Here is a 14,341-nt window from a genome sequence, read left to right as displayed (position 1 = left end):
GCCCTCAACCGCATCTCATGCATTTCACGCACGTCTGTTCCTACCCCATCCTCCTGCCACGCTACCAGGGATAGGGTTCCTCTTGTCCTCAACTACCACCTCACCAGCCTCTGCGTCCAGCACATAATTCTCCACCACTTCCAAATGGATCCCACAACCAAACACATCTTTCCCTCCCCCCTTCCCACACACACACTTCTTTCCGCAGCGATGGTGAAGGAAGTTCGCCCATTCGTCCCTCCCCACTGATCTCCCTCCTGGCACTTAGCCTTGCAAACAGAGCAAGTGCTACACCTGCCCCTACACCTCCTCCCTCGCTATCATTCAGAGCTCCAAACAGTCCTTCCAGGTGAGACGACACTCCATCTGTAAGGCTGTTGGGGTAGTGTTCTGTGTTCGGTGCTCCCAGTGAGTGTGGCCTCTTGTAAATCGGCGAGACACGACACAGGTTGGGTGAGCGCTTCGCCGAGCATTTTTTCTCTGACAGCCAGAACAAGCGGGATCTCCCAGGAGCCACCCATTTTAATTCCTCTTCCCATTCCCATTTTGATATGTCCACCCATGGCCTCCTCCACTGTCGGGATAAGGCCGCGGTTAGGATAGAGGAACAACACCTTATATTCCGTTAGGGTAGCCTCCAACCCAAGCATGAACATCGATTTCTCAAACTTCCAGTAATAGCACCCCCCCTCATCATTTCCTATCCCCTTATCCCTCTTTCATGTTATCTCCCTGCTCCACCCTATCTCTTCCTTCTGGTACTGTATATTAAACCTGTGGCTCTCTATCCCCATTGGAACTTGCCATTGTTGAAACGTCAACCAAAATTGTGCACCAGAAAAGTGTTCTAATTGTGCAGTTGAGTTCTTCTTCCAAATCATATTTTATGTTGTATGTCATTCAAATTCAACTAGATATGAAAGTATACTCAGTGAACAGTTGATTTGGTTAAAACCTAGGTTCCCAAGCTGCACTCTTTGCAAATTGTTCATTGTATTAAAAAGGTTGTGAACACATGGGTTAAAGTGATAACAAGAAATAACACAACTGTACAGAAAATGCTTTTGTTGTCAATTTATGATGCTTACCAATATCTCTTATCAATTTTACACCAGTGTCGGCGTGATCAAGATGGATAGTCCTGGATGGAAAGGCAGATTGCAAATTGCGTGTGCTCTTACTATTATTTTCATCACACTGACTTGTCCAGTTACACAAGGAGCTAAAATATTGGTCGTACCTGTGGATGGAAGTCATTGGGTTAACATGAGAATTCTAGTAGAAGAACTGAAACTTCGTGGACACAATATCACAATGCTTTACTACTCTGGATCTTGGTATATGAAGGAAAATCCTGATATCTATCAATCCATTGTTGTTCATCTTGAAGAAAAAAATAGCAAACATGTGAGGAGAGAAATGATTGAAAAACTTGTGGAGCTGTCATTGGAGATCTCAGAGAATGGTTGGAACCTATGGGACCATATTAAGTTCCAAAACGTAACGATGAATTTTTTATATCACTGTCATCAATTCATTCAAGAATTTACTATTGCAATTTTTGAAAACAAAACACTGTTAGAACAAATTGAAAGTGCAAATTTTAACTTAGTACTTACAGATCCTGCTTCTGGTACAGGACCAATGCTTGCTCATTATTTAAAAGTCCCGCTGGTGTATAATGTTCGATGGCTGTTTAATGGGGAAGCTCATTTCTTCTTTGCCCCATCACCACTTTCCTATATCCCAATTTCTGGCACGCATTTGACAGATAATATGAATTCTCTCCAAAGAACAGGAAATGTCATGTATAATTTTTTTCAGATTCTGTTTATAGAATTTGTTGTATACCCAATTTATAATGAAATCTGTCATCAATATCTCGGACCAGATACAGACATTCAAACTATTATGATGGGGGCTGATGTGTTGCTGATGAGAGTCGATTTTGTATTTGAATTCCCAAGACCCACCATGCCAAATATTGTCTACATTGGAGGCTTCCAGTGTAAACCAGCCCGACCACTAGCGGCAGAGTTTGAAGAGTTTGTCCAAAGCTCAGGGAAGCATGGACTTATTGTGATGTCATTGGGGACATTGGTAGGTTCCTTGCCAGTGAAGTTTACAATGGAAATAGCTGAGGCATTTGCTCAAGTACCCCAGAAGGTTATTTGGAGATACGATGGAGAAATCCCTCCCAATGTAGGTAATAATACACTACTGACAAAATGGATCCCTCAGAACGACCTTCTGGGACACCCCAACACACGAGTCTTCATTTCTCATGGTGGTACCAATGGCATTTACGAGGCCATCTACCATGGGGTGCCAGTGATTGGCATGCCTCTTATTTTTGACCAGTTTGACAATGTAGTCCGACTTGAATCCCGAGGTGCAGCAAAGGTGCTTAATGTTGCAAACATGCATTCAGCAGATCTATTGCAGGCACTTAATGAGGTGATGAATGGCACATTTTACCGGGACAACATGAAGAAACTATCTGCCCTCCACCAGGACCAGCCAGAGTCGCCAATGGAGCGAGCTGTTTTCTGGATTGAGTATGTTGCCCGACACAAAGGAGCAGGCCATTTGCGCTCTGAATCCTACCGACTGCCCTGGTACGTTTACTATTGTGTGGACGTGATGGTCTTACTGTTGTCCATGTTACTCATGGTCACAGTGCTGGTGGTTGTAGCACTGAAGAAAATTTGTCGTACCGCATGTAGGGGAAAACAGAAGACTGAGTGACATTACACTATTTTGTATTGGAATATGGTGTTTTATGTTCTTTAAAATTTATTTGAAGTTGTTTTCCTGCAAATTATTTATGGAACCTTATATTATGGAAAAATTAGTAATGAGTGATAGAAAAATCAAATTAGTGGTCCCCAAATTTTTTGGGTTACTACCCCGTGTGGTCTCAAACTACATCTCTAGTGCCCTCCTCTCATTTTCCGGCAATTACATAAAAACTACAAAGAATTTTGATTTAGAATGCAGAAGTGAAAGAAAATGGTAATGGTAAATTCAGAGCAGTGACAAATAATCACAAAGATTATTAAATTTTTTAACGTGAGGAATAAAATATTATCTTTACAGAATTGCATTAAAAGCAATTTTCATTAATAATGTTAGAGTGCACATTCGTCGAGAGCCATTCATTGCTTTCTGTCCTTTCTGTGTGGGCTTTGTGCATTCATATCAGCCTCTCAATATCAGGCTGAACGTCACTCAGAAGGAGCTTCAGATCCCCTTGTTGTGTGATTTGCAGTCTGTTTCATTGTTTGTAAGATGGCACCAGTGATTATCAGCAAAGTTCTGTGTGCTGCAGGCAATAGTTCTATATATACTGTTAAATATACCTCTTTCTAATTACTCTCATTGTAATCTGCAGCATGCAATTTCCCTCCAAGAAATGTTCAAAAGTTTATTTTAATATCAGAGTATACAACCTGAAATTCTTACCTTTCACAGTCATCGTGTTTAAACTAGAATTGCTGGGGGTTGTAATCAAACTGAAGAAACGGAGGAAGAGCTGGTTGGCTCACAAATAGAGAAAGCTTGTAGACAGTGCGAAAAGGAAGACAGGCAGGTGAGAGAGAAGGGACGTGCTCAGGCTGATGGTTAGAGATGTGTCTATTTTAATGCAAGGAGTATAATGAACAAAGAGGATGGGCTTAGAGCATGGATCAGCACTTGGAGCTTTGATGTTGTGGCCATTACAGAGACTTGGATGGATCAAGGGGCAGGAGTGGTTACTTAGAGTGCCAGGCTTTAGGTGTTTCAGAAAGGACAGGGAGCGAGGCAAAATGGGGGGGTGGGGCGCGGCAATGCTGATCAGAGATAGTGTCATGCCTGAAGAAAAGGAGGAAGTCATGGAGGGATTGTCTACGGAGTCCCTGTGAGTGGAAGTTATGAACAGGAAGGGGTCAATAACTTTACTGGATGTTTTTTATAGACCACCCAATAGTAATGAGGACATCGAGGAGCAGACAGGGAGACAGATTCTGGAAAGGTGTAATAATAACAGGGTTGTTGTGGTGGGAGATTTTAATATCCCAAATATTGATCGGCATCTCCCTAGAGTAAGGGGTTTAGATGGAGTGGAGTTTGTTAGGTGTGTTCAGGAAAGTTTCTTGACACAATATGTAGATAAGCCCACAAGAGGAGAGGCTGTACTTGATCTGGTTTTGGGAAATGAACCTGGTCAGGTGTCAGATCTCTCAGTGGGAGAGCATTTTGGAGACAGTGATCACAATTCTATCTCCTTTACAATAACATTGGAGAGGGATAGGAGCAGACAAATTAGGAAATCATTTAATTGGAGTAAGGGGAAATATGAGGCTATCAGGCAGGAACTTGGAGCAATAAATTGGGAACAGATGTTGTCAGGGAAATGTACGGTATATATGTGGCAAATATTCAGGGGATGTTTGCATGGAGTTCTGTATAGGTACGTTCCAATGAGACAGGGAAAGGATGGTAGGATATAGGAACCGTAGTGTACAAAGGCTGTTGTAAATCCAGTCAAGAAGAAAAGAAAAACTTACGAAACATTCAAAAAACTAGACATTTGAAGATTATGAGGCTAGCAGGAAGGACATTAAGAATGAAATTAGGAGAGCCAGAAGGGGCCATGAGAAGGCCTTGGCAGACAGGATTAAGGAAAATCCTAAAGCATTCTACAAGTATTTGAAGAGCAAAAGGATAAGACATGAGAGAATAGGACCAATCCAGTGTGACAATGGAAAGTGTGTATGGAACCAGAGGAGACAGCAGAAGTACTTAATGAATACTTTGCTTCAGTATTCATTATGGAAAATGATCTTGGTGATTGTAGGGATGACTTACAGCGTAGATGGGTCATATTCTGCATGGAGGTTGGTGACCAGCGGTGTGCCTCAGGGATCTGTTCAGGGGCCCTTACTCTTTGTGATTTTTATAAATGACCTGAATGAGGAAGTAGAGGGATTGGTTAGTAAATTTGCTGATGACACAAAGGTTGGAGGTGTTGTGGATAGCGTGGAGGGCTGTCATAGGTTACAGCGGGCAATTGATTGGATGCAAAACTGGGCTGAGAAGTGGCAGATGGAGCTCAACCCAGATAAGTGTGAGGTGGTTCATTTTGGCAGGTCAAATATAATGGCAGAATATAGCAATAATGGAAAGAATCTTGGCAGTGTGGAGGATCAGAAGGATCTTGGGGTCTGAGTCTATAGGACACTCAAAGCAGCTGCACAGGTTGACTATGGTTAAGAAGGCATGTGGTGCATTGGCCTTCATCAATCATGGAATTGAGTTTAGGAGTCAAGAGGTAATGTTGCAGCTATATAGGACCTTGGTCAGACCCCACTTGGAGTACTGTGCTCAGTTCTGGTTGCCACAGGAAGGATATGGAAATCATAGAAAGGGTGCAGAGGAGATTCACAAGGATGTTGCCTGGATTGGGGAGCATGCCTTATGAGAATAGGTTGAGTGAACTCGGCCTTTTGTCCTTGGAGCTACGGAGGATGAGAAGTGACCTGATAGAGGTGTATAAGATGATGAGAGGCATTGATTGTGTGGATAGTCAGAGGCTTTTTACCAGGGCTGAAATGGCTAACACGAGAGGGCATAGTTTAAAGGTGCTTGGAAGTAGGTACAGAGGAGATGTCATGGGTAAGTGTTTCTTTTCTCCCCCTCACAGAGAGGGATGAGTGAGTCAATGGGCTGTCGGCAATGGTGGTAGAGGCAGAAACGATAGGGCCTTTTAGAGACTCCTGGATAGGTGCATGGAGCTTAGTAAAATAGAGGGCTATAGGTATCCCTAGATAATTTCTATAGTAAGGACATGTTCGACAGAGCTTTGTGGGCTGAAGGATCTGTATTGTTCTGTAGGCTTTCTTTGTTTCTATGTTTCTATCCACAAAACAAGAAACAAAATTAGAGTTAATGATAGAAACATTCATCCGAAGCCTTCTCTCCTCTCCTTTCGCACAAGCAGGAGCAAGATTTGTAGCACTAGAGATCCCAACATACTAGACCATTGTTAAACTAAGACATGGAATGCCTACCGTTCCCCGCCCAGGCCACATTTTGGTAAATCCAGTCACTTGACTGAGCTTTTCATACCTGCACACGAGCAGAGGCTGAAGAGCAAAGCTTCAGCGTTTAGGACAACAAAGTGGAGATCACAGGAGGTTGAGGAGTGGCTACGAGTTTGCTTCGAGTCAGCGGTCTGAGCCGTGATTGGAACAGATTTTATTAAAACAGCTGTAAACGAGAATGTCCCCACAAAATCATTCAGTTATTCGAGTAACACACACAAAATTCTGGTGGAACGCAGCAGGCCAGGCAGCAACTATAAGGAGAAGCACTGTCAACGTTTCGGGCCGAGACCCTTCGTCAGGACTAACTGAAAGGAAAGATAGTAAGAGATTTATTTTTTTTCTTCTTTCTGTAATTATCTGAAAACTCAATAAAAAAAGTTTAAAAAAAAAGATAGTAAGAGATTTGAAAGTAGTGGGGGAAGGGGGAAATGCAAAATGATAGGAGAAGACCGGAGGGGGTGGGATGAAGCTAAGAGCTGGAAAGGTGATTGGCGAAAGTGATACAGAGCTGGAGGAGGGAAAGGATCATGGGAGGGAGGCCTCAGGAGAAAGAAGGGGGGGGGGGGGGAACACCAGAGGGAGATGGAGAACAGGCAAACAACTAAATATGTCAGGGATGGGGTAAGAAGGGAAGGAGGGGCATTAACGGAAGTTAGAGAAATCAATTTTCATGCCATCAGGTTGGAGGCTACCCAGCCAGTATATAAGGTGTTGTTTCTCCAACCTGAGTTTGGATTCATTTTGACAGTAGAGGAAGCCATGGATAGACATATCAGAATGGGAGTGGGACATGGAATTGAAATGTATGGCCACTGGGAGATCCTGCTTTCTCTGGTGGACCGAGCATACGTGTTCAGCGAAACAGTCTCCCAGTCTGCGTCGGGTCTCACCAATATATAAAAGGCCACACCGGGAGCACCGGATGCAGTATACCACACCAGCCGACTCACAGGTAAAGTGTCGCCTCACCTGGAAGAACTGTCTGGGGCCCTGAATGGTGGTGAGGGAGGAAGTGTAAGGGCAGGTGTAGCACTTGTTCCGCTTACAAGGATAAGTGCCAGGAGGGAGATCGGTGGGGAGGGATGGGGGGGGGGGGACGAGTGGACAAGGGAGTTGCGTAGGGAGTGATCCCTGCAGAAAGCAGAAAGGGGGGGGGGAGGGAAAGATGAGTTTGGCAGTGGGATCCCGTTGGAGGTGGCAGAAGTTACGGAGAATTATCCGTTGGACCTGGAGGCTGGTGGGGTGGTAGGTGAGGACAAAGGGAACCCTATCCCGAGTGGGGTGGCGGGCGGATGGGGTGAGGGCAGATGTGCGGGAAATGGGAGAGATGCGTTTGAGAGCAGAGTTGATGGTGGAGGAAGGGAAGCCTCTTTGTTTAAAAAAGGAAGACATCTCCTTCGTCCTGGAATGAAAAGCTTCATCCTGAGAGCAGATGCGGCGGAGACGGCTGGAATTGTGAGAAGGGGATAGCATTTTTGCAAGAGACAGGGTGGGAAGAGGAATAGTCCAGGTAGCTGTGAGAGTCAGTAGGCTTATTGTAGATATCAGTAGATAAGCCATCTCTAGAGATGGATACAGAAAGATCAAGAAAGGGGAGGGAGCTGTCGGAAATGGATCAGGTAAATTTGAGGGCAGAGTGAAAGGTGGAGGCAAAGTTAATGAAATCAACGAGCTCAGCATGCATGCATGAAATCAGCGGATACAAGCCAAAACAAAGTTGTTCATACTGATTAAAACATTCGGCAGGACGGAATTGAAAGTGAACACGTGACACTATTATCCAATCTCCTGGACTTGTCCTCTGACTGCAGAGAAGTTCAGGTCACTTTTGCTTTGCTGAAATCACAACAGCCTCAAACAAAAACTTTCTATAACTGGCAAGGTGTTCTTTATCGGTAAGTGTAAAATTGTAATTACGTCTCCATTCCAGGTTATTCTTGGATGTATTTTAAAAGCAGCTTGAGGCTGAGTGTGTTTTCATTGCAATTGTCAGAAACATGTTAAAGTTACCAACCCAGGGAATATGTTAGGGAAGGAAGTTCTGATTTCCAGTGCCCGCTCAGCAGGAGTCCACAATGTACGCATCATGAAGGGAAGTACGAAGAGAATGGACAAGAGTGTCGCGTAGGGAGCGATCCCTGGGGAAAGCAGAAAGTGAGTGGTAGGAGGAGCCTCCGCGTCCACCACATAATTCTCCGGAACTTTCGCTACTCACTTGGGTCCCAGCTAAGCCTGCCTGTCTGTCGGCTACGTGGAGCAGTCTATGTTCCAAGCCTACACTGGTGACTGTCCCGCACTTTTCCAACGCTACATCGACGATTGCATTGGTGCTGCTTCCTGCAGCCGTGCTAAACTCATCGATTTTACCCACTTTGCCTCCAACTTCCACCCTGCCCTCAAATTCACCTGGTCCATTTCCGACACTTCCCTTTCCTTTCTCTGTTTCTATCTCCAGAAATCGCTTATCCACCGATGTCTTATAAACCAACGGACTCTCACAGCTACTTGGACTATACCTTATCTCACACTGCTACTTGTAAAAACGCCATCTTTTCTCTCAATTCCTCCGTCTCCGCCGCATCTACTCTCAGGATGAGGCTTTTCATTTTGCAATGAAGGACATGTCCTCCGTTTTCCAAGAAAAGCTCTTCCCTTCTTCCATCATTAACGCTGCCCTCAACCGCATCTCATGCATTTCACGCACGTCTGTTCCTACCCCATCCTCCTGCCACGCTACCAGGGATAGGGTTCCTCTTGTCCTCAACTACCACCTCACCAGCCTCTGCGTCCAGCACATAATTCTCCACCACTTCCAAATGGATCCCACAACCAAACACATCTTTCCCTCCCCCTTCCCACACACACACTTCTTTCCGCAGCGATGGTGAAGGAAGTTCGCCCATTCGTCCCTCCCCACTGATCTCCCTCCTGGCACTTAGCCTTGCAAACAGAGCAAGTGCTACACCTGCCCTACACCTCCTCCCTCGCTATCATTCAGGGCTCCAAACAGTCCTTCCAGGTGAGAGGACACTTCATCTGTAAGGCTGTTGGGGTCGTGTTCTGTGTTCGGTGCTCCCAGTGAGTGTGGCCTCTTGTAAATCGGCGAGACACGACACAGGTTGGGTGAGCGCTTCGCCGAGCATTTTTTCTCTGTCCGCCAGAACAAGCGGGATCTCCCAGGAGCCACCCATTTTAATTCCTCTTCCCATTCCCATTTTGATATGTCCACCCATGGCCTCCTCCACTGTCGGGATAAGGCCGCGGTTAGGATAGAGGAACAACACCTTATATTCCGTTAGGGTAGCCTCCAACCCAAGCATGAACATCGATTTCTCAAACTTCCAGTAATAGCACCCCCCCTCATCATTTCCTATCCCCTTATCCCTCTTTCATGTTATCTCCCTGCTCCACCCTATCTCTTCCTTCTGGTACTGTATATTAAACCTGTGGCTCTCTATCCCCATTGGAACTTGCCATTGTTGAAACGTCAACCAAAATTGTGTACCAGAAAAGTGTTCTAGTTGTGCAGTTGAGTTCTTCTTCCAAATCATATTTTATGTTGTATGTCATTCAAATTCAACTAGATATGAAAGTATACTCAGTGAACAGTTGATTTGGTTAAAACCTAGGTTCCCAAGCTGCACTCTTTGCAAATTGTTCATTGTATTAAAAAGGTTGTGAACACATGGGTTAAAGTGATAACAAGAAATAACACAACTGTACAGAAAATGCTTTTGTTGTCAATTTATGATGCTTACCAATATCTCTTATCAATTTTACACCAGTGTCGGCGTGATCAAAATGGATAGTCCTGGATGGAAAGGCAGATTGCAGATTGCGTGTGCTCTTACTATTATTTTCATCACACTGACTTGTCCAGTTACACAAGGAGCTAAAATATTGGTCGTACCTGTGGATGGAAGTCATTGGGTTAACATGAGAATTCTAGTAGAAGAACTGAAACTTCGTGGACACAATATCACAATGCTTTACTACTCTGGATCTTGGTATATGAAGGAAAATCCTGATATCTATCAATCCATTGTTGTTCATCTTGAAGAAAAAAATAGCAAACATGTGAGGAGTGAAATGATTGAAAAACTTGTGGAGCTGTCATTGGAGAGCTCAGAGAATGGTTGGAACCTATGGGACCATATTAAGTTCCAAAATGTAATGATGAATTTTTTATATCACTGTCATCAATTCATTCAAGATTTTACTATTGCAATTTTTGAAAACAAAACACTGTTAGAACAAATTGGAAGTGCAAATTTTAACTTAGTACTTACAGATTCTGCTTTGGGTACGGGACCATTGCTTGCTCATTATCTAAAAGTTCCACAGGTGTATGATGTTCGATTGCAGATAAATGGGGAAGCCCATTTCCTCTCTGCCCCATCACCGCCTTCCTATGTCCCTATTCCAGGCTCACAATTGACAGATAATATGAATCTTCTCCAAAGAACAGGAAACTTCATGCAACATCTTCTTCAGCTAGTGTTTACAGAATTTTTTGTATACCCAATTTATAATGAAATCTGTCATCGTTATCTAGGACCAGAAGCAGATATCCAAACAATTCTCTTGAGTGCTGATGTGTTGCTGGTGAGAGTAGATTTTGTATTTGAATTCCCGAGACCCACTATGCCAAATATTGTCTACATTGGAGGCTTCCAGTGTAAACCAGCCCAACCAATAGTAACAGAGTTTGAAGCGTTTGTTCAAAGCACAGGAGAACATGGACTTATTGTGATGTCATTAGGATCTCTTGTAGATTCCTTGCCCAAGCAAATTACAATGGAAATAGCTGAGGCATTTGCTCAAGTACCCCAGAAGGTGATTTGGAGATATGATGGAGAAATCCCTCCCAATGTAGGTAATAATACACTACTGACAAAATGGATCCCTCAGAACGACCTTCTGGGACACCCCAACACACGAGTCTTCATTTCTCATGGTGGTTCCAATGGCATTTACGAGGCCATCTACCACGGGGTGCCAGTGATTGGCATGCCTCTAATTTTTGATCAGTTTGACAATTTACTTCGACTTGAATCCCGAGGCGCAGCAAAGGTGCTTAATGTTGCAACCATGCACTCCACAAATCTATTACAGGCACTTCATGAGGTGATAAATGGCACATTTTACCGGGACAACATGAAGAAACTCTCTGCCCTCCACCGGGACCAACCAGAGTCGCCAATGGAGCGAGCCGTTTTCTGGATTGAGTACGTTGCCCGACACAAAGGAGCAGGGCATTTGCGCTCTGAATCCTACCGACTGCCCTGGTATGCTTACTATTGTGTGGATGTGATGGTCTTACTGTTGTCCATGTTACTCATGGTCACAGTGCTGGTGGTTGTAGCACTTAAGAAACTTTGTCACATTGCACGGAGAAAAATAAAGCAAAAGTATGAGTAAGGTTTCTCTATTTTGTGTTTCTAAAAGGGTAATTTGAATTCTTTTAACTTCATTAAATAAGGTCTTCTTGAATTCAATACATGAAGCCTCCTTTGTGATGTGCCGAATGCTTAGTCTTGAAATCCTCCACCCATCACTTACATTAAGTTTGTATCTATACTCCACTGTAATGCCAAGATTCCATTGAAAACAGGACTAGGCAATGCAAATTGCCCTACATTTTATCCTATCACCCTGTAAATGTTGTTGTATTCACTCCAGGATATGATGCCCAGAAGTGTGTCTGAAGGAGCTTCTGTTTTGTTTGTTTGACAGCTAATCTATTTTTATTGCTGAATTACTTTGTGCTTGTGTGCAAACACTCAAAAATTAGCAATTATATACATCCAGTCGCCATTTTATTAATGATCTCCAATAGCTAATAAAGTGGCCACTGGTTGTATGTTCATGGTCATCTGCTGCAGCAGTCCATCCTCTTCAAGGTTCGATATATTGTACATTCAGAAATGCTCTTCCACATGCCGCTGTTGTAATATAACGCTATTTGAGTTTCTATCTCCCTCATGTCAGCTTGAACCAGTGTGGCCATTCTCCACTAACCTGTCTCATTAACAAGTCATTTTCATCAGCTCACTGTTTTTCTCTGATATTTTTCACACCATTATCTGTAAACTGTAGAGACTGTTGTGTGTGAAAATCCCAGGAGATGAACACTTTGTGAGCTACACAAACCATCCCATCTGGCACCAACAATCATTCCGCAGTGTATCCAGAGATACCGGCCACGTGACAGACGCACTGCCACCTGGCTGGTCGGAGGACATACCACATGCCAATCAACATTTGATCCCTCCCAACTAATCAATACACACCTAAATTATTTGTCACCTTAATTGGATTATCTTGCCCAGCCCCATGCTATAAAAAGTGAGACATGTGCCTGGCTCGGTCTCCCTTACGGACCACCTCATTGAAGGTAAGTGCATTGATTTATGTTTGGGAAGGTCTATCATTTGTCCTGGTAAGGGAGCCGCATCTATCCAAGGTCGGGGACAGCTGTCATAGTGCTTTTCCCTTGTTCTTTGTATGTGTAACCGTACCCTGTCCCCACACCGCTTCCTGTGTATTGTAGTTGCTTGTGTTGACCCGACTTCCCCTTGTAAATAAATTCCTTATTATTAAAACTGTGTCTGTCTAGGCTTCTACTGTTGAGACTCAAAGAACCAGTTATTTTCCATCACAACACGCGGGTAGAGTTATTTAGATGATATTTCTTCCCCATTCTGATGTTTGGTCTGAACAACTTGACCACGTCAGCATGCCACATTATTATCTAATTGGAGATTTCCATATATGAGCAGGTGTACAGGTGTAGCATATAAAGTTGCCACTGAGTGTTATGTCTAAAATATAGAAAAAAGATGCCATCTACCCTGGAGAGCAGTGTGAAACTAAAATTAAGTGTGTGGTATTGAGGTTCTCCTCAGAAAGAAGGAGGATGTGTAGGTCTGGTTGAGGAAACTGGGATTAAGTGAATCCTGGAAGGAGTATGGGGATGCAGGAGTATACTCAAGATGGGAATGAGGAATACTAAAAAGGGAGCATGAGATATATGTGGCAGAGAAGATTAAGGAGAAAACAAGTGTTTTATAAGGACATTAAGGGAAAAGAGTAACTTGGAAGAAAATAGGGCTCCTCAATGTCTGAAGTGGACATCTTTGTAGGAGTCACAAAAGATAGGTGAGGTCCTCAAGGAGTATTTCTCTTCTGTTTTTAACCTGGAGGAGGTGAAGAAGAATTTCGCTCTTGAAATATTTACTGGGTGGGTCTTGGGGATCATCTAAGTGACAACAGATATTATCCTATGTAATGCCCTGGTTAAGAGCGTGTTTTATTGTATTTCTACTATTATGCTGTTATACTTTAGTCAGCTTTTCTGCACACACAGTGTGTTATGTTAACCTTCATAGACAAGTGTTTTGGCTGCGGCGGAGATAAGGAGCCATTTGCTCAGCCTAGGAATGTTGTGTCAGCCAGTTGGATTTGTCTTGGGAACATGCTGTAATATTTTGTCCAGTGGGTTGCCATGGAATTTTCGAGAGAGCTGGGTGGGATCAGATTTCTGATGAACAGTGCTCTGCTTTGGGTCTTTGTTGGCAGGGGATGCGTAGCGAACCACAACAGAAGATGCTCACAGAATGCTGCATGAAGTGAGAACCCCATTTTCAGAAGTGCTTTGTGCAGGCAAGTAGCTCCAAGGAGGAATTGCCAATACTTCTGTGTTAGCCAGTTCATTTGAAATGGTTGTTGAGGGAATTTTGAAGTGTGGCTGCTGTTTTTCTTGCAGAACTTGCATTCAGTGCGTGAGTAATCAAAGTAAAACTCCCGACTACACCAGAAATGAGCTCCAATGTTTATGTGCACATTTAGAGTGGTTTAAGTGGACTGGGCCCTTTTATTTTTCTTTTCTTTTTCTGTTAGCTCTTTATTAAAGTTGAAAGATTGCTAAATAAATTTCCTCTGTATATTTTATACCAGTGTATCATCTGTTATTTCCTGGTGAATGATAATTTTGCATGGGGCAGTATTTACACAGCATTCATCACAATTAATATTCCTTAAATTTTTATTTTTCTTTAAAACTACTTTACACAGTACCTGTGAACTGTACCGCAGCTTCAATATCAATGTGATCCTTGAGCTTGTTTTTTTTTTAAGAAGAGTTTCGGGTTCAAGATGTGACGGCACGTAACAATATCCAAGTGGTTTCTCTTTTTTGAGTGTGCATTTTTTCACTGTATTGAAGCCTTTTTCAACAAGATAGGAGGATG

The 14,341-nt window shown here is 43.4% G+C and overlaps 1 protein-coding gene across 9 annotated transcripts in view; it reads left to right on the top strand.

Moving 5' to 3' along the window:
* Positions 1 to 13,119, top strand: part of LOC140718925 (UDP-glucuronosyltransferase 2C1-like) — a 29,344-nt gene extending 16,225 nt beyond the window's left edge. For 3 of the 9 annotated variants that reach the window (XM_073033224.1, XM_073033230.1, XM_073033228.1), the window contains one exon: positions 1,116 to 2,763. In XM_073033224.1, coding sequence (XP_072889325.1) covers positions 1,116 to 2,748 — 1,633 coding nt within the window. In that variant the 3' untranslated portion in view covers positions 2,749 to 2,763. Of the gene's footprint in view, positions 1 to 323; positions 350 to 741; positions 859 to 1,115; positions 2,764 to 7,843; positions 7,985 to 8,075; positions 8,244 to 9,874 lie in introns of those variants that run through there. The other 6 variants (XM_073033231.1, XM_073033232.1, XM_073033225.1 and 3 more) reach the window with 6 other exon arrangements.
* The last annotated feature ends 1,222 nt before the right edge of the window (positions 13,120 to 14,341 follow it).

The sequence above is a fragment of the Hemitrygon akajei genome, chromosome 30, assembly GCF_048418815.1.
Source record: "Hemitrygon akajei chromosome 30, sHemAka1.3, whole genome shotgun sequence".
NCBI lineage: Eukaryota > Metazoa > Chordata > Chondrichthyes > Myliobatiformes > Dasyatidae > Hemitrygon > Hemitrygon akajei.
Note: the sequence above shows the minus strand (reverse complement) of the source record. Positions and strands in the feature narration are given on the sequence as shown.